General features: G+C 44.8%; 1 protein-coding gene across 1 annotated transcript; it reads right to left on the reverse strand.

Annotated features, from left to right (window-relative positions):
• Positions 1-1276: 1276 nt before the first annotated feature.
• AP2S1 (adaptor related protein complex 2 subunit sigma 1) lies at positions 1277-16401 on the reverse strand. The gene is made up of 5 exons (XM_061597479.1): positions 16152-16401; positions 6979-7128; positions 5328-5441; positions 2946-3005; positions 1277-1894 (listed from the first exon to the last, which is right to left on the reverse strand). Exons 1-5 carry the CDS (start codon positions 16152-16154, stop codon positions 1793-1795), a joined length of 429 nt encoding a protein of 142 aa, XP_061453463.1. The 5' UTR covers positions 16155-16401; the 3' UTR covers positions 1277-1792.
• Positions 16402-25943: the final 9542 nt, after the last annotated feature.

The raw sequence follows: 25943 nt of genomic DNA on the forward strand, positions 1-25943 counted from the left end.
GCGGGGATTTGAACTCACAGACTCTGGACTCCCAGCCAGGCTCTCCTCCCCACTTTTCCATATTCACCCCCACCAGCCTTTTCATATTTAGGCACAAAAGGCTGCCCCCTGGTGGTCTTTGACAAAAGCTGCTGCTTTAACTCTATTGAACTTTGCGGTAGGTTAGCAGGTGCCACCTTGGGACAGCTGGCTCTGGCCCAGCTGGGGCTGAGGGCAGCCTTTTACATTTGGCTCCGACCTTGATTCATCATGGTACTGTGGAGGCAATATAAAGCAATTAAGGATGCAATATACAAAGCATCTGCCCTTTAAGAAATAATCAGGGCCAATCTGCAGCCTCATGACGCTCCTGATTAAATACTGCTTTAAAATATAAAGATGTACAACTGGGTCATTTTGACCTTGAAAAGCTCTAGGATTGCATGCAAAACTTATCAAAGCACTTATAGAGAACCTGATGAAGAGGTCCTCCTCTCAGGCACGCGGGAGAATTCAGCTACTGGGGTAAAAGGTAAATTCCCATACTAAACATATGCGCAGACACACGTGGCAGTCTGCAACCAGCCGTTTCGTCAAGGTGCTCAAAGCATGGACACCACCAAAGCCTCTGCTGCTCTCCATGCTGGAAAGGAGAGGTGGGTAGAGTGGCCTGGTTATCTGAGAAAGTAAGAGTTTGCTTGCAGACAAAGAAGGAAGAAACACTTTACATTTTAAAAAAGTGTGCATACCCCATTCTGGAGAAAGCACCATCAAGCAAAAATGTCACTTTTGCCTGGATCCCCAAGGAACTTTAATGCTTGTGTTTCTCTTGCCCAGCAACTCAATTTCTTAGTAGGCTTATTGCATTGCCCCGCTTAGTGCATTGCCCTGCTTTCCAGCTCACAAAAAAGCTAGCTTCCTACAACCCTTACCCCACCCCGCTGCTGCAAGTTTGGCCACTGTGAAGGGTAGCAGGATCCCTTGAACAGCTGTGTATTTGGGCCAAGGCAGGTAAATTGGTGATGTCTAGTCTTACAGGCGAGAGGCACATGGTCGTGGCAACTGTTGCTTCTCCAGCCTTTGGTCACTTTAAAATATGCCAGCAAAAGGGGAGTAGAAACTACTGAGGTCTGGACGGTTCATCCTCTAGATACTTTCCACTACAGGATAGAGCCAATGATCACCCTACTATGTGTATTTGATGCCAGGGCTTCTAAGCGCCACATGAAACCATCCTGTCCACACGGGACTAAAGGCCCAGGAGCCCTCCTTCCAAACACGTACAAGAAGCTCATGGTTTTTTGTTTTAGGTATTCCATGGATGATTTATTTAATCAGTACATCACTTTACTGGCAGTACTAACACTCATCTCACACACACACGCACAGTTATGGTCCCTCTTCTACTGCAGCACAACACATTTTTAAGTGAATAGATGGGGAGGGGACAGCAGGCCGGTGACACGGGTGTGTTGGGATGGCAGCAGAAAGGCAGGGGATGATGGGAACTCTCTCCATTTCCAATTCCCCCCTCCCACTCTTTTTCAGAAAAGCAATCCAGCAACAACTTGGGAACTCTCCACCCCTTTGCCTTTGTTCTGTGCAGGAAGAAGCACCACTAGAAATCCAAACTGGTGCTAACTCAAAATGCTTCCATCTGCCAGCCTCCAGCTAAGGGTTAAGTGGCAAAAATTTGCTCTGAGCAAGTCACTGATTCAGGGGACTGGGTGAAGAGAGATGAGCCTTTGAGGGGTGGCATCAGGATCTTGCAAGAAGAGATCCGATGCAATCTGCTTCTTTCTCTCTCCATGCCTCATTCCAAGGACTGCAACATGAGGAGCTGCTTCAAGACCTTCGTCTGGCTGGTCTCTCGGATCTCACCAGCAAGGAACATCTCGTCCACCACGGTGTAAACCTGCAGAGAGAATATTCATTTCTAATCTAAGCAAAAAGGGGCACCGTGATGAAGCAACCAAAGTAGTGTTCATTTAGACTTCACCACACTTCCAAGCAGGAGCTGGCACAGCCAGCCCCTGCAGGGGAAGGCTCAAGAGTACACCTTAACACTGCCCTCCCCCCGGCAAGGTACTGGCAAGGTCTAGATTTTGCCCAGCTGGTTACAGCCTCCTCAAGGTCTGACCTGATCTGGAGGCCTCTTCACACATCCTGCTCACCAGCAAGACCTCCACTCCCCCTGGTTTACCCAGCAGCCAACTCTTCCTTACTGTACACTCCTTATGCATGAACCCCAGGTCTCCAGCTGCCAAGCGATTTTGGCTTCCGCATGCTGGGTGCCTCCCTGATGCCACTGTGGCTGGATGTTTTGCTCATTGCTTCACCCTTTCTCAATCCCTCTGCTTCTCTTGGGTGCCGGAAAGGAGGCCAGAACAGGAAAAGAGAAAACTCTTTCAGTAGCTACTGAATGAAAGGCACAATCCTCTACGAAGTGTAGCCTTAAGCAGCTCTCAAACACCACCTTGTGGGCAGGGCTGGCACCAACAGGTCACCCAACCTATTCCTTGCTGGTGCTATGCCCTGCCCTTGCCTTAGCTCAGAATCAGCATTTTCCTTAAAAAAGAAAGTACAGTACGTAGACTATAAACACATGAACCATTGAGGTGAACAGACAAAACGTACCATCCCATTTCTATGGAGGCAGCATGAGAGAGTACAAGAATTACAATCTTCTCAAGTGTCCTTTTGATTTCATCAGGCCTTTTCAGAGATCTTTTTAGTTCATCAGGCATTTTAAGTCATTTCTGATTTTATAGTTAGTTTTTAATCAGTTTTATCTCTCTTGTATTTGCTAAGCTTATTGTATGCCACTTGGAGACAACTGTGATTAAGTGGAATATAAATGGTCTAAATAAATAAATAAAACGAGAGCCCCAAGATTTTATCTCCAAGTCTAGTTTGTTTCCCCTCACCCACACTGCCTTAATGGAAAGATTGGGACAAAAACCCACCTTGTAGAAGTTGAACACGAGGTCAAGCTCACAGACGTTGTGGAAATATTCATTTAATACCTGGGAAAAGAGAAGGCAGTTGGTCTTGCTATATGGAACCACTCTTACAACCTGTGCCAGGATCCAAAATCCAGTTATCTGGATCCCATTTGCTCTGAAGAACTGACAGAACCAACAGTTGTGGGGAAGATAAGAACATAATCTCTCTCTGATCTTAGGAAGGGGCTGTAGTTCAGCGGTGGGGCACTCATTCTGCATGCAGAAGGTTCCAGGTTTGGCATCTCCAGTTAATAGGATCAGACAATAAGAAAGGCCGTTCCTTCTGCCTGAGACCCAGGAAAATCTCTGCCAGTCTGAGCAGACAATATTGTGTTGGGACAGCAAATGTTTTTGGGCCCATGGGCCATTTGGAATTTTGAAAGAGTGTTGTGGATACCACCTGCTCTGGTTGCTTCTCCGGGTCACTCAATGCTCCCCCTGCCCCCAAGACATGTGCACACACAATTTGCTTTTCCTAGGTGTTCTGGATAAAAAAAATGGTTCCAGTAGAATTAAAATGGATCCTCTTGAATTTGCATGATTTTACATGGCTGCACCCTGCAAACCACCATCATATTAAAACTTTCAGTGGTAGATTGCACAGTAAAGAAAAACCAGAGACCCAAGGCTTCCCAGCACCAGAATCACATTGACTTAAAGCATGGATTCTCATGAGTTTCACACAGGATGGCAAGAAAACCACCAACAGATCACAGAACACAACTGTGGACAAAGAGGTCCCCTATGACTTGATGGCGGTTTTGAAAGGATCCCTTGTAGAAGTTATGATCCATATGCAATGGATCCATGTTTTTATGCCAGGGCAGTGCTGGAAAGATGGTGATTAGGGGGTGGAGAAACCATGAAAAATGATGCAATCTCAGAGAGGATGCTTTAGTGGATCCAACTTCTGCATATGCACACACCTTCTATCTCTCAGGTCTTCCATTTTCTCTCCTGACCCCTGTGGCACTCCATTTTCCCTCCCTTCTCCCCCCCCCCACCGCATGCTCTCTTTTTCTCCCCGCAGTCTCCCAGATTGCTCCCCTTTTTACTCCTACTCTCTGGGTCACTCCATTTTCTGTTCAGCTACTTAGATGTCAAAGCACATAGAACTCAAAAGAGGAAGTGAGAAAGTGTCACTCTTTCAACCCTCCTTCAACTCTATGGACTTTTAAAGGGGAGGGGAAAGTAACCACTCTCATCACTTCATGACGAAGGGGGCAGTGCGGGATGGACCTCAGAGGCTTCACAGGCACTGGGAGTGGGGGAGTCCTTAATGGCATCATTAATGCCCATGAGCACCATATTACCAACCCAAGAGCCAGATGACTGACCTGGCATGAGGCAGCTTCCTATTGCCATCTAGCACACAGATGCAACTGTCTTGACAGCATGTTCTCCAGTCATCTTAAAGGAGTGCAAATTGGAGACGAGGGGCTGGGTATTTTGCGGCTTTAGTTAGCACCTTCACTGAGGCCCAAAATATGAGGCATTTTGGGAGGCGTGACTAAGGCTGGGTCACCAAAAGCACAACAGAGGAGCTTGATAACACTGCTCTTTGACTCTATTTTGTCAGATTACAAGTACACACGTGTGTGTGTGTGCATGTGCGTAGGGGGAAATCACATGGCAGGATGCTCGCTTCTGGTAATAATGGTAGAATATCTGTACTCATAAAAATAACGTATCAAGGCGAAGAGTTGTGAGCCTCCTGTTTGCAGGAAGATGGGGGCAAGTTTGTTTTTTAAGCGTAAAGAAGCAAACTTGACTAACATTTCAGGCATGTTTTATACAGAGAAACGGACCCATTAAAGATCGAGTATAAGCTAGAGGCAGTTAACAAGCCAGATTCGCACAATGTAATGCTAACGAAATAGTGGCATTTTGTGCATATCAATCTGACCATTTTATAAACAATTTTGTTTGCCCATTGGTAGGTTAAATCTCTGTTAAAATTTGTCCATGTAAAAGCTTTTATGGTTGTTATTGGATTCATCTCTTCAGTGAACTCAGGAGTTCATTGTTTTTATTTTTCTCTTTTTAAATTACAGAAAAAAATTTGGGTAGCTCCTGTATTTTCAACTAATCTGTTACCTTGGGCTACTTGCATATTTTTAAAAAAGATGTTCCTTGCTAAAATTATAATAAAGTATGAAAAAGATGTATAGGAGCATTTGATCGTGCCAACCTCCACCCATGGTCTAGAGTGGTACTATTCAAAAGTACTGTTGCCACCTCATCAGGGGTGTGCATGTAACACACACACAAACACCACACATGCACTCACACTCCTGCACATGTATGTATATGCGCGTTCAGACCGAGGCTACAGATACTCACCTCCACAAAGTTGTGAATGGCTTCTAGGTAGGCCAGGTTGTTGTCATTCACATCCACGCAGATGCAGAAATAAAGGCCCGCATAGCGCCTGTAGATAATTTTGAAGTTGCGGAACTGAAAGAAAAGGAGGTGAAAATGGCAGTCACTGGATGGAAATACATGATGTTATCCTTTATATGCTAGTGCAGTCTTGGCCAGAAATGTGGAGTAGCATAGGACTGTGGAGGCTGCTCTCTTGATGGGGGGGAATGAACCAATCCCTGACATCTCCAGGTAGGGCTGGAAAATGACTCTTCCTGGTATGAAACCCTGGAGAATTGCAGCCAGTCAGCACAGAAAACACTGAGCTAGGTGGACCAATGGCTTGAGTCTGTACAGTATAAGGCAGCTTCCTGTGTTCCTAACCCATGACCTCTTAAAAACCAGATACTGGCTAGCCCGAGGCTTCCTGAGACACCTCTCTTTCTGCATTTATGCCAATTAGAAATGTGAAGGGAAGGAGCCAGAACACATATCTGCTTATTGAAAGTGTTATTACCCTGCTCTTCAGCTGAAAAAAGCCTTCCAGAGTAGTTAAGAGATCCCTGCCATTAGGCTTACAATCTAAATTAATCTTAAAGAGGAGGTTCTCTGAATGCCAAACTCTTACTTACACTGTGATCTGCAGTTGCGCAGCAAGCCAGAGTAGACGTGACCTTTTTTAATGGGGCGTCTTTGTCTAATCCTTCAACATTTCCATGTGGAAAGGAGGTTGGGAGAGAGCTAGATAGAGAATGTGGGACCTTCTGTCTACAAAGCAGGTGCTCTGCCACTGCAGTATGTTCCCTCTAGCTGGCTGAAGGAGGGTTGGTTACCCGTTTTAAGGAACTCTCTTCCCAAGAATTTTGGATATATACATTTTTTTAATTTTAGCAAGCATCTGGAGGCAAGAGGAGGGAAGATAAATGCTCCAAGGCAGCTAGGCTGGGGACCTCCTTTTCCAAATTTGCCAATGTACTTTTTCTCAGTAAACCCCACAGCCCTGGTCATGCCAATTCGCAGCTTGATCTCTTATCTAAGACATCCCCATGTGTGTTTAAGACCAATAATGAGACCAAAGAGACCAAAGGGATCAAAAGATGGTATTGTTAAGAGAATTAGAGGGCCGCATCACATTTTTTTAATTTTCTGTAGAGATTCTAAGAAACGAATGTGTGAAGTGGCCCAGATGTAGAAGAAACTTGAATTGGGGATGGGGGTGGCGTTGGATGACTTGAATATTCCAAGGCAGCCAGCTTTTCATCTCCTACTGATATTCTGAATTTATGCTGCTTCTAGTGAGTTTGTTTACACTTTTAGGCTTGACAGAGGTTTTTACTGATGTTAAACTGATGCTACACTGGAATCTGCCTCCAGAACTCTGTGGAGTTTGGAGAAGCATAAACACACATTACCGTGAAAACAAAGATCAGGCATCCTGCCAAAGGGGTACCTACAGAGCAAATGAAAGCAGGTTACTCGAGTCCTGCAGCCAAGCAGCACTACAGCAAAAAGTGCCAAGAGACCCTGCTCTTGAACCCCCTCTGCCCAGGGCAGTTTGGTCTGCAGAAAACAAAAGCACGCCGGCTCCAGAGGTGAAAGGAAGCAGCAAGCACAGAGGGGGACACGTTACCTCGACAAAGTTGGTGTGCTTTGCATCCCGCACAGTGACAACGGCATGAACCTCTTCAATGAGTTTCTGCTTCTCGTCATCATCAAACTGCATGTACCACTTGGCCAGGCGCGTTTTACCGGCTCGGTTCTGGATCAGAATAAAGCGAATCTGTAAAAGGGAAGCAAAGATATTTAGGATTCAAGCAACATTCTCCAGAGGGATTATCTGAGACACGCTTTTACATCGTGTTTTAAAGCAGTCAGTCTGTAAGCACCTTGAAAACAATGCAGTGATTAGTAGGAGCCAACATGGATTTATGAAGAACAAATCCTGCCAAACCAATCTTATCTCATTTTTTGACCGGGTAACCTCCCTTGTAGACTGTGGGAATGCTGTGGACATAATATACCTCGACTTCAGCAAAGCTTTTGACAAAGTGCCCCATAATATTCTGATGAGCAAGCTAGCTAAATGTGGGCTGGATGGAACAACTACCAGGTGGATCCACAGTTGGCTCCAGAATCATACTCAAAGAGTACTTATCAACAGTTCCTTCTCAAACTGGGCAGAAGTAAGGAGTGGGGTACCATAAGGCTCGGTCCTGGGCCCAGTGCTCTTCAACATTTTTATTAACAATTTGGATGAGGAGGTACAGAGCATGCTTATCAAATCTGCAGATGATACAAAATTGGGAAGCATAGCTAATACTGTGGAAGACAAAAACAAAATTCAAAGGGACCTTGATAGGCTGGAGCATTGGGAAATTCAACAGGGATAAATGCAAAGTTCTACACTTAGGAAAAAGAAACCAAATGCAGTTATAAGATGGGGGATACTTGGCTCAGCAATACAACATGTGAGAAGGATCTTGGAATTGTCATTGATCACAAGCTGAATATGAGCCAACAGTGTGATGTGGCTGCAAAAAAGGCAAATGCTATATTAGGTTGCATTAACAGAAGTATAGTTTCCAAATCACATTAAGTATTAGTTCCCCTCTATTCAGCACTGGTTAGGCCTCATCTTGAATACTGCGTCCAGTTCTGGTCTCCGCACTTCAAGAAGGATGCAGACAAACTGGAACAGGTTCAGAGGAGGGCAACAAGGAAGATCAGGGGACTGGAAACAAAGCCCTATGAGGAGAGACTGAAAGAACTGGGCATGTTTAGCCTGGAGAAGAGAAAACTGAGGGGAGGTATGATAGCACTCTTCAAGTACATGACAGGTTGTCACATAGAGGAGGGCCGGGATCTCTTCTCGGTCGCCCCAGAGTGCAGGACACAGAATAATGGGCTCAAGTTGCAGGAAGCCAGATTTCGACTGGACATCAGGAAAAACCTCCTAACTGTTAGAGCCATACGACAATGGAATCATTACCTAGAAAGGTAGTGGACTCTCCAACACTGGAGGCATTCAAGAGGCAGCTGGACAGCCATCGGTCGGGAATGCTTTGATTTGGATTCCTGCATGGCGCAGGGGGTTGGACTTGATGGCCTTATAGGCCCCTTCCAACTCTAACTATTCTATGATTCTATGATCCAAATTATAACTGAAAATACCCTTTGTTCTTTGTTTTTACAGCATGCAGGAGTCAAGACTTGCCCACAGTCACTGTATGAGTGGGCCTTTTGATCAGGACATAAGCCCAGAGCAGTCAGTCACTCAGAGATAAAGGGCAGCCTGAGCTGAGTGCCCATAATTCTACCAAGGCTCTGCACCAGAAGTGACTGGAGCGATTTTATTAGTCACTACCAATGAAGACGTACACACTGATTTATTTATTTTTATTGATTAAATTTAAATTCCACCCTTCCTCCCAGAAGGAGCCCAGGGCAGCAAACAAAATACTACAAACACTCTAAAACATCTTAAAAACAGATTTTAAAACATACTACATCTTTAAAAAACATATTAAAACAAAACGTCTTTAAAAAAAAGCTTTCAAAACCTCTTAAAAAGCAGTTCTAACACAAACGCAGACTAGGATAAGGTCTCTACTTAAAAGGCTTGTTGAAAGAGGAATATCTTCAACAGGCGCCGAAAAGATAATAGAGATGGCACCTGTCTAATATTTAAGGGGAGGGAATCCCAAAGGGTCGGTGCCACAACACATACAGCATAATTACACATCCTCAGGAAAGGCTGATTGGAAGGAAGCAAAGTCAGAGCAGGTATTCATACAGAGATGTAACAGGCCTCCTTCCCTCCTTGAAGCATGGATGTTTGGGGCTCATTGGAACCTTTGTTATTTATTTCTCACAACACACTATACAGTTTCCTGCAGACACAATGAGAATTACAGTTTATAGCTTAATATGTTGCTTATTCTGGAATAAGACTAGCATAAATTCAATAGGGGTTACTCTCAAGAACGCTCATACAGGATCGCCGTCGTACAAATTCTGGGAGGAAGGGTGGGATAGAAATTTAATTAATAAATAAAATTTAAAAATAAATAAATAAATTCAAACTTTTTAAAAAGCCAAAATCCACAGGGGTTCTAAGTCCCACTTCCCAATGTGTGCAAATATTAATGCTGTAACTCAGCCTTCCCCAACCTGGTGCTCTCCAGATGTTTTGGGCTACAACTCCCATTGGCCGGCTGGGGCTGATGGGAGTTGTAGCGCAAAACATCTGAGAGGAACCGGTTTGGCAAAGGCTGCTGTTAACTGATGCAGCTCCTGCCTCTTTTCTGATGCTCTTGCCAGATCTTGCGGCTCCTCTCTTCCTCCCACTGGCTTCCCTTTGCTGTGGAATGCATGGATTGCACTATAGGGACACCCAAGAACAGAGCCGCAACTTCTGGTCGGCCTCCATACTTGCTTAGGTCTTCTTCCTGCTTCCAGTGTGTTCGGGAGATAGGAAAGGGACCCCACCCTGATCGAGAATGCCAGCCCAGCAGAAACTGCAAAGACAAACGACGGATGGCTTGCTATCTGTTCCAGCCTCACATGATGCCTTAAAAAAATAAAAAAGGTTGAACAGGCAAGCCATGACTAGTGCTTTTTATGTGGACAAGCTCTCTCGTTCATGAAGGGACACCTCCCCATTACAGAGGCTGCACTACAGCAGTGGCACATTTGCCAAGAGAACTGGTCCCAAATATAAGATGCACACCTCAGAGAAACACAGAAGAGGCAGGCAGTGCAAGTCTGAGGCTACAAAAATCTTTGTGCTCCAGCCCCAAGTGCAGGCACACCTGCAAGAGGAAGCCTCTTTGGAGCCTCCGTCTTCCAGAGCCACTTTTATCACCAGTTGGCTACCCATGCTCTCCGCCAAGGGTGGGGAACCTCAGGCCTGGGGGGCCAAATGTGGCCCTCCAGGTATCCCTGTATCTGGCCCTCAGGACTCTCACCAGGCCAGGTGTGAGGAACCTTTGGCCCTCCAGATGTTGCTGAACTGCACCTCCCATCATCCTTGGCCACGATTGGTAGGGCTGATGGGACTTGTAGTTCAGCAACATCTGGGTGGCAAAAGGCTCCCCACTCCTGCGTTCAGCATGCTCCTCTCATTAACCATACTTCACAACCTAAGAGCTTTCATCTGGCTGTCAATGGGCCCTTGAACTGGGATAATGCCTCATGTTTGCTTGGACAGAGGTTGGAAAGATGCGAGTGTACAAATTTCTACCATTTGTGTGGCTGATATAGCCTACTGTACATAGGTAAGGTTCACCTCCATTGATTTCCCCCCTCCTTTTGCCTCTGGCCCTGCCCACCACTGGCATGTGGCCCCCGAAAGGCTCTGCGTGAGATGCAGCCCTCAGGCTGAAAGAAATTCCCCACACCTGCTTCCCACAACCATTTCCGCTGCCAGAATGGTTTATTCATTCATTTAAAATATTTCTAGGCTGCCCTTCTTCAGATGAGATTTCAGGGCGGCGTACAACACGTAGAAACACAATAAGGTATTTTAAACCCTACATTCAATAAAGCAACAGTATTAACGGCCTTGACAGAAGACAGAATGTTACAACGCAAGTTACAACGCAAGCAGAGGGACTATACAAATTAGTAATGTCTTAACCTAGTGTAAGGCTGTAAACCAGGTGTCTGGTGCACCTCTTTAGGGAGAGGGCATTCCAAAGCTGGGGAATCTGAGATAGTTGTATGGGTTCAATGAGTCACAGACCCTACAAGATAGCCTGGACAACCATCAGCTTAAACCTGGCATAGGACAGCATTCCTCAAGCTGGTGCCCTCCCTATGCTTTGCACTACAACTCGCATCAGCCCCAGCCAGCATAGAATTCAAAACTGTAATACAATCAAATAGAACACAGCATAAGAAATAAAAGAAGCAATTAAAATCCAGTTAAAAACCAGTATGAATATCTACTGTGGCCGTGCTACATACCACCGGAATTAAGCTCACAGGCTACAGTTTGGGACCCCCTGCCTTAGGCTACTGTTGCTCCAGCTGCCCTTGTGATGAGATACTTGCTCCCCTCTTCTAGTTTCTACAATGTTTAATTCAACCTCACCCTCAACTAGATTTGGAAACAGTCATGTCCAGGGCTCAACTTGGAGGGCTCTTCCGACACCCCTCAGCCCCAGACACTGGACATGGCCATGCTGGCTGGGGCTGATGGGAGTTGTAGTCCAAAGCATTTGGAGGACAGCGGGTTGGGGAAGGCTGGATTATGTGTTTGGTTGTCTGCATTTGTCTGCATTAAAAAAACACGGACTCCAAAATTAATAGATAGTGCCCCTAGTTATCTGATAAGCTTGTGTTAACGGATATACACTTCCACAGAAAAGCCACAAGGGAAATGAGAGTTGCACAACAGTTGTCAGACAGATCCTTCCCCTTAGAATTTCTCCTCCCCCAAGAATTGACTTGAGAAGAAATGCCACAGATCCATAGACATACAAATATGTTCTCTCCCTCCATTTCTCTCTGGAATTCCCAAGAACAGATGCTTCCAAAGAATCCAGTGTTCAGGCTCCAGCATAGCCTTTTCCTTTTTTAATTCAGATTTTTGTGCACAGTATTATGATATTCAAGATTTGAAGTGCACGGGGAAAGGCTCATGCTTTCCCATTATTCTAATTTCAAGGGACCAAAACGAAATCCAATTCAAAACTACACCACAAGGTAGGAACACAATTCAATCAGCTCAACTTATGTTAAGCAAAAATCTCACATTAAGATGTCTGAAGACGCTAGGTAACTCAAGAAAGTGATCCAAGCCACAGAAGAAGGCCAGCTTCCCCCTCTTTCTAATAAAGTGGACCACTTCTCGACTCCAAAAGCAGACCTTGCACAGTATTTGTCTAGTGGAACTTAACAAAGAACTAGAACACGAGTGGTAGCAATCTGTAATTAACTCAAGATAATTTTTCAAAAGCTGCAGTGTTTAGTCATTTAAACAACTATCATTTTTGCAAGTCAAAAAGTGTTAATCGATTATATCAGGGAACACATTTTCCCCTAAAAATAATATTTTAATCTACATGCAGATGGCAAGTATCATTTCAGAATGACTTTGCTAAAATGGTGCCTGCTAAGACAAAATAAGTATGTTTTTATGTACAAAAATATTGTCTTATTCATAGGAAAATTTGTCTTATCCATATGCAAATTTAAAACAATTAATCCTCATATGACTAAGATTTATTTGTTCATTGGACAACACCCCCCCCAAAGCACTCCAAAATCTTCCCAAGAAAGGATACCACATTGCCTTTCCAATGCACTACATCAAAGGCACCAGATTAAAAACTGTGATACGTTCTAGTGCAGGGGTTCCAAAACTATGGCCTGTGGACCACCAGCGGTCTGCGAGCTTCCTTCAGGTGGTCTGTGGCATTGTCCATACATTAAATATTCATTTGTTGTTGTTATGTGCCTTCAAGTCAATTATGACTTATGGTGACCCTATGAATCAGCGACCTCCAAGAGCATCTGTCATGAACCACCCTGTTCAGATAAGAACATAAGAAGAGCTTGCTGGATCAGGCCAGTGGCCCATCTAGTCCAGCATCCTGTTCTCACAGTGGCCACCCAGGTGCCTGGGGGAAGCCCGCAAGCAGGACCTGAGTGCAAGAACACTCGCCCCTCCTGAGGCTTCCGGCAACTGGTTTTCAGAACCATGCTGCCTCTGACTAGGGTGGCAGAGCACAGCCATCGTGGCTAGTAGCCATTGATAGCCCTGTCCTCCATGAATTTCTCTAATTTTCTTTTAAAGCGATCCAAGCTGGTGGCCGTTATTGCATCTTGTGGGAGCAAATTTCATAGTTTAACTATGCGCTGAGTAAAGAAGTACTTCCTTTTCTCTGTCCTGAATCTTCCAACATTCAGCTTCTTTGAATGTCCATGAGTTCTAGTATTATGAGAGAGGGAGAAGAACTTTTCTCTATCCACTTTCTCAACGCCATGCATAATTTTATACACTTCTATCATGTCTCCTCTGACCCGCCTTTTCTCTAAACTAAAAAGCCCCAAATGCTGCAACCTTTCCTCGTAAGGGAGTTGCTCCATCCCCCGATCATTCTGGTTGCCCTCCTCTGAACCTTTTCCAACTCTATAATATCCTTTTTGAGATGAGGCGACCAGAACTGTACACAGTATTCCAAATGCGGCCGCACCATAGATTTATACAACGGCATTATGATATCGCCTGTTTTATTTTCAATACCTTTCCTAATTATCCCTAGCATGGAATTTGCCTTTTTCACAGCTGCCACACACTGGGTCGACATTTTCATCGTGCTGTCCACTACAACCCCGAGGTCTCTCTCCTGGTCGGTCACCGCCAGTTCAGACCCCATGAGCGTATATGTGAAATTAAGATTTTTTGCTCCAATATGCATAATTTTACACTTGTTTATATTGAATTGCATTTGCCATTTTTCCGCTCATTCACTCAGTTTGGAGAGGTCTTTTTGGAGCTCTTCGCAATCCCTTTTTGTTTTAACAACCCTGAACAATTTAGTGTCGTCAGCAAACTTGGCCACTTCACTGCTCACTCCTAATTCTAGGTCATTAATGAACAAGTTGAAAAGTACAGGTCCCAATACTGATCCTTGAGGGACTCCACTTTCTACAGCCCTCCACTGGGAGAACTGTCCGTTTATTCCTACTCTCTGCTTTCTGCTTTTTAATCTTGTAAGTTTAGGTCTGTGGCTTCCTTTATGGAATCAATCCATCTCTTGTTTGGCCTTCCTCTTTTTCTACTCCCTTCTGTTTCCCCAGCATTATGGTCTTTTCTAGTGAATCATGTCTTCTCATTATGTGTCCAAAGTTTTGTCATTATGTGTCCAAAGCCTCAGTTTCATCATTTTAGCTTCTAGTGACAGTTCTGGTTTGATTTGTTCTAACACCCAGTTATTTGTCTTTTTCACAGTCCATGGTATGCACAAAATTAAATATTCATATTGATTTCTAATTGTATTTTGATTGCATCTTACATCTCGTATTGTATTTCATTGTATTACAGTTTGAATTCTACGGAATGCAAATTGCAATACAGTAAAATACAACATAAAAAATAAATGAATTAATAAAAATAGAATTAAAAATCATACAGCATGTAGTACAATATATTACAATTGCTACAACAAGCAACAGATCTTTAAGTGGTCCGCCAAGATCATCAGCAACTGTCAAGCAGTCAGGAAATAAAGTTTGGGAACTACTGTTCTAGTTGAAATATTGGACTTTCTGGGAAATTCAGCATGCTGTGACAGGGTGTGTGTTTCTAGAGAGCACTTGGGGGTCAGAGGGAGCAAAGGAAAGACAAGAGGAAGCAGAAAAGATGAAGGACGCCCAGAAACTTTGAGCACTGAATGCTCTCCGCCCCAAGTCTCATTTGTGTGCACCTTCCACTTAAATGGGGCCTCATCCCACAGGCACACATCCTTCCTCCCAGCGTATTCCAACACAGCACAGACATTCCTTTCACCTGTGCATCAAAATAATCTCTCTCTCTCTCTCTCTCTCTCTGTCTCACTCTCTCTGTCTCTCTCTCTCTCACTCTCTCTCTCTCTCACACACACACACACTTTACAGCAGATGTGAGGAACCTATGGCCCTCCAGATGTTGCTGAACCACAATCCCCATCATCCCGGGCCACTAGCCGTGCTCGCTGGGGCCGATGGGAGCTGTAGCTCAGCAACATCTGGAGGGTAAACGGTTCCCTACACCTGCTTTAGAGTCACCACCCTCCCCAATCTCTCCCAATTAACTGGGACTACACATTACTCTCCCACCGATGGACCTCACTGCACTGCACCCCTTGTCTCCATCTCACTCTCTTTTGCAAAAGTGAAACCTCCAACAAGCAGAGTGGCTCAGATGAGGATGAGCTGCTCAACTGAAGTCTCACCTCTGCCATGAAATCACAGGGTGGCCTTTGGCCAGCCAATATTCTCCACCTCTCCACCCCTGCTAGCAATATTTGTATACTACAGCAGTTCCCAAACTTTTTTCACCATGGACCACTTGAAAATTGCTGAAGGTCTTAGCAGACCACTCAATGCTTTTTGTGCCACTGTAATGAGGTATGCTAGACACTGTATGAGGGCAATTGCATTTTCATTGTTTTATTTCATTTGTTATATGTTGTATCACATTACAATTTGAATCCACAGAATTCCAATATAAGAAATAAACGCAGCAATCAAAATGCAATTAAAAATCAATACAAATACTTCATCTGATGGAGGTACCATCTCTCAACTTCAACCACAAATCCACAGACCACCTGAACTCAAAGCTCCCAGACCACTGGTGGCCCACGGACCGCAACTGGCGAACCCTTGGCATAATAAAACAATGTCCGCAACAAGATCGTTTTAGACTGCCTTCCAGGGTCCCCCTGAAGTGGGCAACTTCACTTCTTCTTCCACATTGTGGTAAGTCCCAGCCTTGCTGCGTTGTTTTTTTTGGAGGGGGAGGGGGGCAGGCTCTTGCCCCAAAGACCTACCGACAGCAGCATGGATAAGACCACCAGCTTACTTTACAGGGCTGCTGTAAGGATTAACAGAGGTGAAGAACTCTAAATAAAGAGCTGCACAAATGCTAGTATTAAAACTGTCATCACCATCATTGCCATTGCCATTTTCACTAGCAGTTACCCTCAGCAACCCTTCCCCCCCCGCAATAGTTTACCCGTCCTGCGACCCTCCCCGCTTCCTCAGGCTGCCTCCCCGCCGACGGAGGCCTGCTTCAAGTGCCCCACTTCTTACCATGGCGACCCCTCCCCTAAATCCTCTTTCCAAGCAGAGCTCAAGGCAGAGGCTTGAAACCCCCCTTCCTCTTCCTTCCCACCGGATATCCGGTAAAGCGCGTTAGTCCTTTGAAATCGGGAGTTGTAGTCTGAGAAACGGAGGAGAAGGAATGACAAGTCGGAGAGGGGAACCCGCCCAGCAGAGCCGCACACTCTGTTGCCGACACTTCCCCCGCGATAGCTGCGTTGCATGACGGGAGTTGTAGTGTCTTCGAGTGGCGCGGTAGGAAAACGCACAGTCGGTTAACTATATAGCTCCAGCTGGGGGAGCCCGAGTTACGCGGCGCTTGCGCGAAGCCGGGGAGTTGTCTGGAGGAAAGAAACCGAGCGTCACGTATCTCAGGCCCTGCCAGAGGGTTACTGGAGCCCTGGGATTGGCAAGGCCTAGTAGGCCCTGAGTGGGGCAAATAGGCCACAACAGAAGGGGGCGCCCTCGCCTCACGGGAGGGAAAGCGATTACTGGAAACGGAGGTGGCGGCAGTGGTTAAGGCTACAATGCAATACACAGTGACCTGGGAGTAAGTCCCATTGAACCCAACATACATGTATTGGATCACAGCCTTACTGCCTTGGATTATGCCTGTTTTGGAGGTGGACAGAATAAATAAAACATCCCAATTTGCATATGGTCATTGCTTAATTATAATATAATCATAATATAATTATTATAACTATTGAAATAGTTCCCCTCCCTGAAAAATCTGTATACTGTCATTTTATATCTCTGTAAGGCATTATTCTCTCTCCTGTTTCATTTTAAACTGGTACATTCAGTTAATTTATTTTTAAAAAATTATGCAGTGTTGTATGCTTTGATTTTTGAACTGTCTTATTGTTCCTTTGATATGATGTGAGCCATTTTGGGTGCAATTTAGTAGAAACGTGGCATAGAAATGAACAGATATTGATGATGATGTATTAAGAGTTGTATAAATGTCACCAGATTAACAAAATGCATTGTAATTCATAATTGCTTCCCCCACGCTCACCCCTTTATTGTGAACAACAATAATTCACTTTTATAGGCCTGCTTTCAATAAGACCCTTCATGGTTGCTTACAACTATAAAAAAGTGCAACATTTTCATCAATCAAATGTTGCCACTCAAATGTTGCCAGGATAACAACAATGCGTCAAACATCTGAATCAGGAGAGGCCGTGCAAGCCCTGGACCAGTGCCTGGACTCAGTGGTGGGTTGGATGAGGGCCAATAAAGTGAGTCTATCCTAGCAAGACAGAGGAGCTGTGGGTTGGTGGTTCGGATAATTGGTCAGTTGCCTGCTTTGGATGGGGTTGTATTCCCTCCCCTTAAATATTAGACAGTCTCCATCTCTGTTATTTTTGTGGTGTCTACTGAAGACCTTCCTCTTTCAACAAGCCTTTTGAGTAGAAACCTTATCTGCTTTTGTGACGGAATTGCTTTTTAAGATATTTTTAAAGCTGTTTTTTTAAAAAAATGTTTTGTTTTAATATGTTGTAATATATGTTTTGTTTTAATAAGTTTTAAAGTCTTTTCTTTTTAAGATGTTTTAGAGTGTTTTTAGTATTTTTGTTTGCTGCCCTGGGCTCCTTCTGAGAGAAAGGGTGGGGTATAAAATAAATAAATGAATAAATAAATAACATGTGTCTTAAATGTATGGTGTGTACACAGCCGATGACCTTTCTATTCAAGCCTCCTTTTCAGGGACAAGTGACAGCCACCTATCATATGAGACTGACTTTGGGGTGAGATCTTAGCATGGGTGAGATTTGAACTCATAGCCTTGAGTTATTTGGTGGTGGTTGAACTTTCTAACATACTATAAAGCAGGGGTAGGCAGCAGGTAGATCTCCTGGTAGATCTCTGGGTCACTTGTAGGGGTTTCTCATTCCCAAGGGCTTAATAATGGCAACAACTGTCAGGCCTTCTCCTTGCTCCTTCTAAATTAAGCTGCCAAAATAAAGAAAACTTACTCATTTATATTATTTATTTAAAGCATTTTTGTCCAGCTTTTCAGCCAAAATAAGCTCTTGGAGTAGCTTAGAAATGTCATTGATAATAAAGTCCCTGCCATCAGGTTTGCAATCTTACAAAAAAGAAAAGACCGGAAAAGGAAATGTGATTGGGAGGGAGGAGAAAAAGACTATTCAGACACTATTTCTTAGTTATAGCTTTCTTATAATGGCAAGCTGGAATAGAAAGATTTTGAGGAGGAGAAGCCAGAAATTGCCGGTCTTTCTGGAGAGGCCCTCCTGTAGTCCCATCTGTTGCCCTGTCATGATGGACTGGCTTGTGAGGACAGCTGAGGGAGGAGCCTGATGAAGCTGGCTGGCCTTGAAGCAGAACAGATGAAAAGGCCCTGCAGTCCCATCTGTCTCTACACAGCCTGATGGAATGGCTGCTGATGAGGGATGTGATGACAGCACAGCTTAGGTGGAAAACCAGGAGTGTTTTTGTGTGTGAAGGCACAATTCTGGTTCCGAAAATAAATTTCCTGGGCTGAGCATGTGAGTAACCCTGTTTCTCTGCTTCTTCAGTGCATGCGCACATGTGTGAGCCACTGTTTTGTCTCTGGCTCTGGTTGGCGCAAAAACATGGTAGATCCCATAATCCTGAAATCTGCCATCCCCTGCCGCACAGCAGCTATGTTTGAAATGGGCAAGAGGGGAGAAGGATGTCCCTGAGGAGGAGTCAGGGCTGCCTGACAGAAAGGTGCTGACTCTGATCCCCAGCTTGTCACCCTGAAGCTGGGAAGTCTGGCTGTCGGCTCCTGCAATGAGTCAAACGCTGCACATTGGTAGCTCTATTTATGTATCATGTCCTGGCATGGGGCTGGCATCCAGTGCAGAGGTGTCTAGGATAAATGTCTGCTTCCCAGCATGGGCTGACAGCTGCCTCCCACCCTTGCTTAGGCAGCACATTTGCAACTGGGCTGAAAGCAAGGAGCTTGCTTAACAAACATAAAGCATTAGTGGAGGCCGGGAAATGTAGGACTTTTGAGTACTTATGATACGGTCTTAGGTAGCCAGAAGTCTTTGCGTGAGGGAAGGAGCATCAAATACAGGTGTGTAACAGTTTCAGGTCTCTAGTTGTCAGGGTACTGACTGGTCCTGGCATTAACCGTTATATGTTTGGGAGGGGCCATCGCTCTATGGTCAAACACATTATTTGCATGCAGAGGGTCCCAGCTTCAGTGCTCGATGGCATCTCCAGTTAAAAGCATCTGAGGCAGCAGGTGATGTGAAAGACCTTGAAAAGCCTGTTGCTAGTCAGAGTTACTAGGCTAGATAGGCAAATAGACTGCATGGACACCATACATTTAAAGTGCATGACTTCCCCTCCACAAAGAATCCTGGAAATCATCACTTTATCCCTCACAGAGCTACAATTCCCAGCACCCTTAGCAAACTATAGTTCCCAGGATTTGAAGTCAAGAGCTTTAAATGTCTCTGACCTGCTCTAAGGCAGCATCCGAGGTTGAACTTGTTCAGTATCCCAAATGTTTTACAACCCCATCTCATGCAGACTGTTGCAAAATATCCCTTTATTCTGGTTGCCCTGGAAAAGCAAAGGACTCCTCCCCCCTCCCATGACCAAGGACATATTGAGGTATGTGTGTAAAACTTCTAAGGCCGGCTCAAAAAGCCTTTAAACCATTGCATATTGCAGAATGCTCTAGGGAAGTGTGGTCACTCAGAGGGACATTGTTTCTAAGGTTTACATTTTTTTTGGTGGGCAAGGATATGGGCTCGAAGATGGATTTGAAACAACATTGGGAGACTGAGCTAGGTATCCAGGTAGATAAACAGATATGGGACAAGATGAGAGGAAAGTTTCCATATAAAACGGCTGTGTCCTCGTACAGGCAGACGGCACTGAAAATAATACAAAGATGGTATATGACTCCCTTGCATATCACTCCCATATCACCAAGACATCCTCTAATGCATGCTGGCAATGGCACAGGATGACTGGAGGGCCAGTGTAAGCATATGCAGTGGGAATATCAGAAAGTGGCACTATCAGAAGGTGGCAAATTTCTGGACTCGGGTAAAGTGTGTGTGTGTGTGTGTGTGTGTGTGTGTGTGTGTGTGTGTGTGGTGTGTGTGTGTGTGTGTGTGTGTGTGTGTGTGTGTGTGTGTGTGTGTGTGTGTGTGTGTGTGTGTGTGTGTGTGTGTGTGTGTGTGAGAAAGATTACAGGTCAAGAATCGCAACTGATGCCAGAGCTTGCTTTATTGAATTTATTCTTGGAGGAAAAACAGAGATGTTTGATATAACAAGCTGATAGGTCATATGGTGGTTGCAGCTGGATTATTGATAGCACCACTTCTGGAAGGTCTTGGCAGGCCTCTCACTGGATCACTGGTATTGGAAGGTGTAGGAGATTGTGTTGCTTGAAAAATGGAAATGGCCTGCCTTCAAGTCGATCCCAACTTACGGTGACTCTACGAATAGGGTTTTCATGGTAAGCGGTATTCCGAGGGGGTTTCCCATCGCCTCCCTCTGAGGCTGAGAGGCAGTGACTGGCCCAAGGTCACCCAGGGAGCTTCATGGCTGTGTGGGGATTTGAACCCTGGTCTCCCAGATCGTAGTCCAACACTAACCACTACACCACACTCTAAAATTAAGGCTCTCCAAAGGGAAGAAGAAAAAATACAACTTTACGACAAACAGGTGGCCCTTTACATTTATGGCGGATAACAGTACCAGGCAAGTTCCAGCTCCCTTTGGGCGCTTATGGATTGTGTAGTTAACGATTCGTTTTCCTTTTAAGTGTTGGTATATAATGAGGCTTCTGTCCTAGAGAGCTGTATTTTTTTTTCTTGTTGCATTGTATAGGTTGATTATGGAGGAGTGGAGTGGTTGGTGGGGGGAGGGGGGAGGGTATGTTGGGAGGGCTGTGGTTATTGTTGTTGAATTTTCTTGGATTATCTGAAAAGGGAAATGTGATCACTCATATTGATCACCTCTCTTTCAGAACATATCATACGGAAAGTGGGATTGGACCAAGACGAAGGAGGTGTGAAAATTGGAGGGAGAAATATAAATAATTTAGGATATGCAGATGATACCATACTATTAGCAGAAACCAGTAATGATCTGAAACGAATGCTGATGAAAGTTAAAGAGGAAAGCACAAAAGCAGGACTATAGCTGAATGTGAAGAAGACTAGAGTAACGACAACAGAAGATTTATGTAGCTTCAAAGTTGACAACGAGGACATTGGACTTGTCAAGGATTATCAATACCTGGGCACAGTCCTTAACCAAAATGGAGACAATAGTCAAGAAATCAGAAGAAGGCTAGGACTGGGGAGGGCAGCTGTGAGGGAACTAGAAAAGGTCCCCAAATGCAAAGATGTATCACTGAACACCAAAGTCAGGATCATTCAGACCATGGTATTCCCAATCTCTATGTATGGATGTGAAAGTTGGACAGTGAAAAAGGTGGATAAGAAAAAAACTAATTTGAAATGTGGTGTTGGAGGAGACCTTTGCACATACCATGGACTGCAAAAAAGGCCAATAGTTGGGTGTTAGAACAAATTAAACTAGAACTATCATTAGAAGCTAAAATGATGAAATTGAGGTTATAATACTTTGGACACATAATGAGAAGTCAGGATTCACTAGAAAAGACAATAATGCTGGGAAAAACAACAGGGAGTAGAAAAAGAGGAAGGCCAAACAGGAGATGGATTGATTTCATAAAGGAAGCCACAGACCTGAACTTACAAGATCTGAACAGGAGGGTTCACGACAGATGCAATTGGAGGTCGCTGATTCATAGGGTCACCATAAGTCGTAATCGACTTGAAGGCACACAACAACAACAAAGGAGCAAGAGGAAAAAACAAGCAAAATCCTTGAGGAGAGCCTGCAGCCATCTCTCCCCACCCCCTGTGTATAAGGAGTTGTAAAATGGGGGTGGGATGAACGGGGAACCTGTGGCCCTCAGGAAGTTCCTAGACTACAACCCATCATCCTTGACCACTAGCTAAGGTGGGAGGGGGCTGGAGTCCAAAACATCTGGAAGACTCCAGGTTGATGATGTCTGTGCTATCCTAAATCTATGTGACCTAAATATGGAACCTTTTAGGACTGTCTGACTCTGAGCCACAACTGGCAAATCAGGATTAAAACCAGAAAAAGGAATTTTTTGGAGCAAGAAAGAAAGAAAAAGCACCACCTTCTCCCACACCCTCTTTGCCTAAAAGATGGCTGGGCAAGGTTCAGGTACAGGAAGGAGCAGAGTTCAAATCTCACTGTCCGTGAGCCTCAGTGGGAAATATTGACACAAGCTTTTGGCAGCAGTAAAGGTCACTGCAAAACAGACGACTTTAGTTGAAAAGTAACAAATATCAGAAGGGCATTTTTTTTCCACTGTGACTCCTACTAGTTCCTCCCCCCCGTCCAATTTTGCAAATATCCACTCTGAAATGAACATATAGCTGGATCTCTCTTTTTCTAATATAGTACCAGAAGAAGAAATGTCTGAGAGAAACCGCCACACAAACAGTTTTAGCCACATCCACCCTCTTTTCTCACTGCTCTCCCAAAAGGATGAAGCAGGGGATGAAGGAAGAAGATTTGTCTCAGATCAAGCTCCTCCTGTCTCCCCTCCTCCATAATGGAAATTGACTGCCTTCAAGTCAATGCCAACTTATGGCGACCCCATGAATAGGATTTTCATGGTAAGCGGTATTCAGAGGGAGTTTACCATTGCCTTCCTCTGAGGCTGAGAGGCAGTGACTGGCCCCAGGTTACCCAGTGAGCTTTGTGGCTGTGTGAGGATTCGAACCCAGGTTTCCCAGGATAGTCCAACACCTTAACCACTACACCACCCCCATAATAACATGGACAAATGTTTTGCTGCATGGGGCCAAAATTGTCTGTTGGATGTTGCAGTCTGGTTTCCCCTTCCTTCCCCATCCCCAGGTCTTTCAACATACAGGAGGGGCTTGGAATGCACAAACAACAGTTGAAGAATTGTAAGTGGAAGGCAATGTAGAGCTTGTTTATCCTCCTTGTTAATTATTATTACAGTTACATTCCTTGTTGCTATTACTTGTTTGTAAAGCAGTGGTGCTTGGCACTGTAGAAAAAAAGAAGCTGATCTTTGTATGACAGAGAATAAAGAGCCCTGCTGGATCAGACCAAAGGCCCTTCTGGTTTCCCTTGTTGCTCCCCCTAACAGCCAACTAGATGTCTATGGGAAGCTCACAATCAAGGCGTGACACAGGCAACTCCCCCCCCCTTGCTCCGCCCTTCAGGTTATTTGTCCCTACAATTTAGTATTTGTGGACAGATTGCCTCGGAATATAGGAAGCTGCTTTATCTGAAGTCAAACTTTTGGTCCGTACTCTGATTTGGACCCCCCCTTTCCCTTTCTTAAGAAGTCACCTTCTCCCCAAACAATTAGAAAACCTTTAAGGCCGCCCTTAAGCCCTAGAACAGCTGGTATAGCACAGTGAGGAGGAGAGCCTGGCTGGTAGTCCAGAGTCTGTGAGTTAATCCCCGCTCGTGTCTCCTGGGTGCAAAGGGCCAGCTAAAGATCACCCCAACAGTGAGTGGCTCAGGGGTCATGTGCCCTGCCCCCTGTGCAGCCGTGGGCATGCTGCATAGTCCCAAGGAGCCCAGTTGCCCCCCAGCTGGCAGTTGAGGACAAGGAAGGGGCTGGCTTGTGCAGCTGTGGCAAGCTGAGCAGGCTCTAGCCAGCTGGGGAGGACTAGCCTCAGAGGGAGGCAATGGTAAACCCCCTCTGAATACCGCTTACCATGAAATCCCTATTGAAATCAAGTCAGGATTGACTTGAAGGCAGTCCATTTTTAAGCCCTAGAAGGGCCTTTAGTTAGTGGGCTGCCATTTCCTTATGGTTCGTCTGTTGTGATCATTTTGCAGGGGCAGGCTCTGTACTTGACAGAGCAAAGCGACTCTGTATTATGCAATTAGCACTCCCCTTATCTATATTAAGAAGCCACATCAATACTTATGATAAATTTACTGTGCTCCTTCTGGCGGAAAGGATTTCAGACCCAGCTGTCTCGCTAGAATGCTAGGAGCTGCTAAGGCTGTGTCATGGATTGGTGAGGCTCTGCCAGATTTCTAGCCAATGTTGGTTTTTAATTGCATAAGAAGCATCTTGATACACTGCAGAGCTCGGATTACAGGCAGCAGAGTTTGCTTCTAAATAAAGAGCTCTTTCAGATATCCTGATTTCTTGGTCTTTTCATAAAGTCACAAAATCTGTGAATAATTCAGGGAGGAAATAAGTTTTTGGGAGCCAGTACTTTTGCACAGAACTAAAACAAATATTTAACACCCAGATCTTATGCATGTTGGTTCAGAAGCAATTACTCCCAATAAATGTGCCCAGGATTGCAGTTTAACAGTGTAGTATACATGCCTACTCAGAAATAAGCCCCACTGAGTCCAGTTGGGCTTATTTATAAGTAAGTGGGCATAGGATTGCAGCCTAAGGCTAAATGTACTTACTAGGGGTTTAGCCCCATTGAACACAGTGGTATTTACTTCTGAGTAAACATGCATAGGATTGCATTATAATATTATGAAGCCCAATCCCCAAAAGACTGTGGTGTTCAGTGCTGGAAAAGGATTTAATAATGTCACCTCCCAGGAATCTTGTGGCCTAAACTCCTAAAATATTATAGTGGTTCCTAGAAATGTGAAAAACTTTCCCAGTTGGGATCTGTGGTGACCTGGATGACAAAATCATAGAGCCATAGTGATGAGAAGAGAATAAAAAGTCCTTAAAGTGAACCTGTACCTTCAAAGAGAGAGGAGACCACCACTCAGGTGTAGGCAGGGTATATGTCTTGCATGCAGAAGTTGCCATCATTTCCAGTTAAACATAAGAACTTAAGAAGAGCCTGCTGGATCAGGCCAGTGGCCCATCTAGTCCAGCATCCTGTTCTCACAGTGGCCAACCAGGTGCCTAGGGGAAGCCCGCAAGCAGGACCCGAGTGCAAGAACACTCTCCCCTCCTGAGGCTTCCGGCAACTGGTTTTCAGAAGCATGCTGCCTCTGACTAGGGTGGCACAGCACAGCCATCACGGCTAGTAGCCATTGATAGCCCTGTCCTCCATGAATTGGTCTAATCTTCTTTTAAAGCCGTCCAAGCTGGTGGCCATTACTGCATCTTGTGGGAGCAAATTCCATAGTTTAACTATGCACTGAGTAAAGTGTCTGTCCTGAATCTTCCAACATTCAGCTTCTTTGAATGTCCACGAGTTCTAGTATTATGAGAGAGGGAGAAGAACTTTTCTCTATCCACTTTCTCAATGCCATGCATAATTTTATACACTTCTATCATGTCTCCTCTGACCCGCCTTTTCTCTAAACTAAAAAGCCCCAAATGCTGCAACCTTTCCTCATAAGGGAGTCGCTCCATCCCCTTGATCATTCTGGTTGCCCTCTTCTGAACCTTTTCCAACTCTAGAATATCCTTTTTGAGATGAGGCGACCAGAACTGTACACAGTATTCCAAATGCGGCCGCACCATAGATTTATACAACGGCATTATGATATCGGCTGTTTTATTTTCAATACCTTTCCTAATTATCCCTAGCATGGAATTTGCCTTTTTCACAGCTGCCACACACTGGGTCGACATTTTCATCGTGCTGTCCACTACAACCCCGAGGTCTCTCTCCTGGTCGGTCACCGCCAGTTCAGACCCCATGAGCGTATATGTGAAATTAAGATTTTTTGCTCCAATATGCATAATTTTACACTTGTTTATATTGAATT

The sequence above is a fragment of the Rhineura floridana genome, chromosome 15, assembly GCF_030035675.1.
Source record: "Rhineura floridana isolate rRhiFlo1 chromosome 15, rRhiFlo1.hap2, whole genome shotgun sequence".
In the NCBI taxonomy this organism is placed as follows: domain Eukaryota; kingdom Metazoa; phylum Chordata; class Lepidosauria; order Squamata; family Rhineuridae; genus Rhineura; species Rhineura floridana.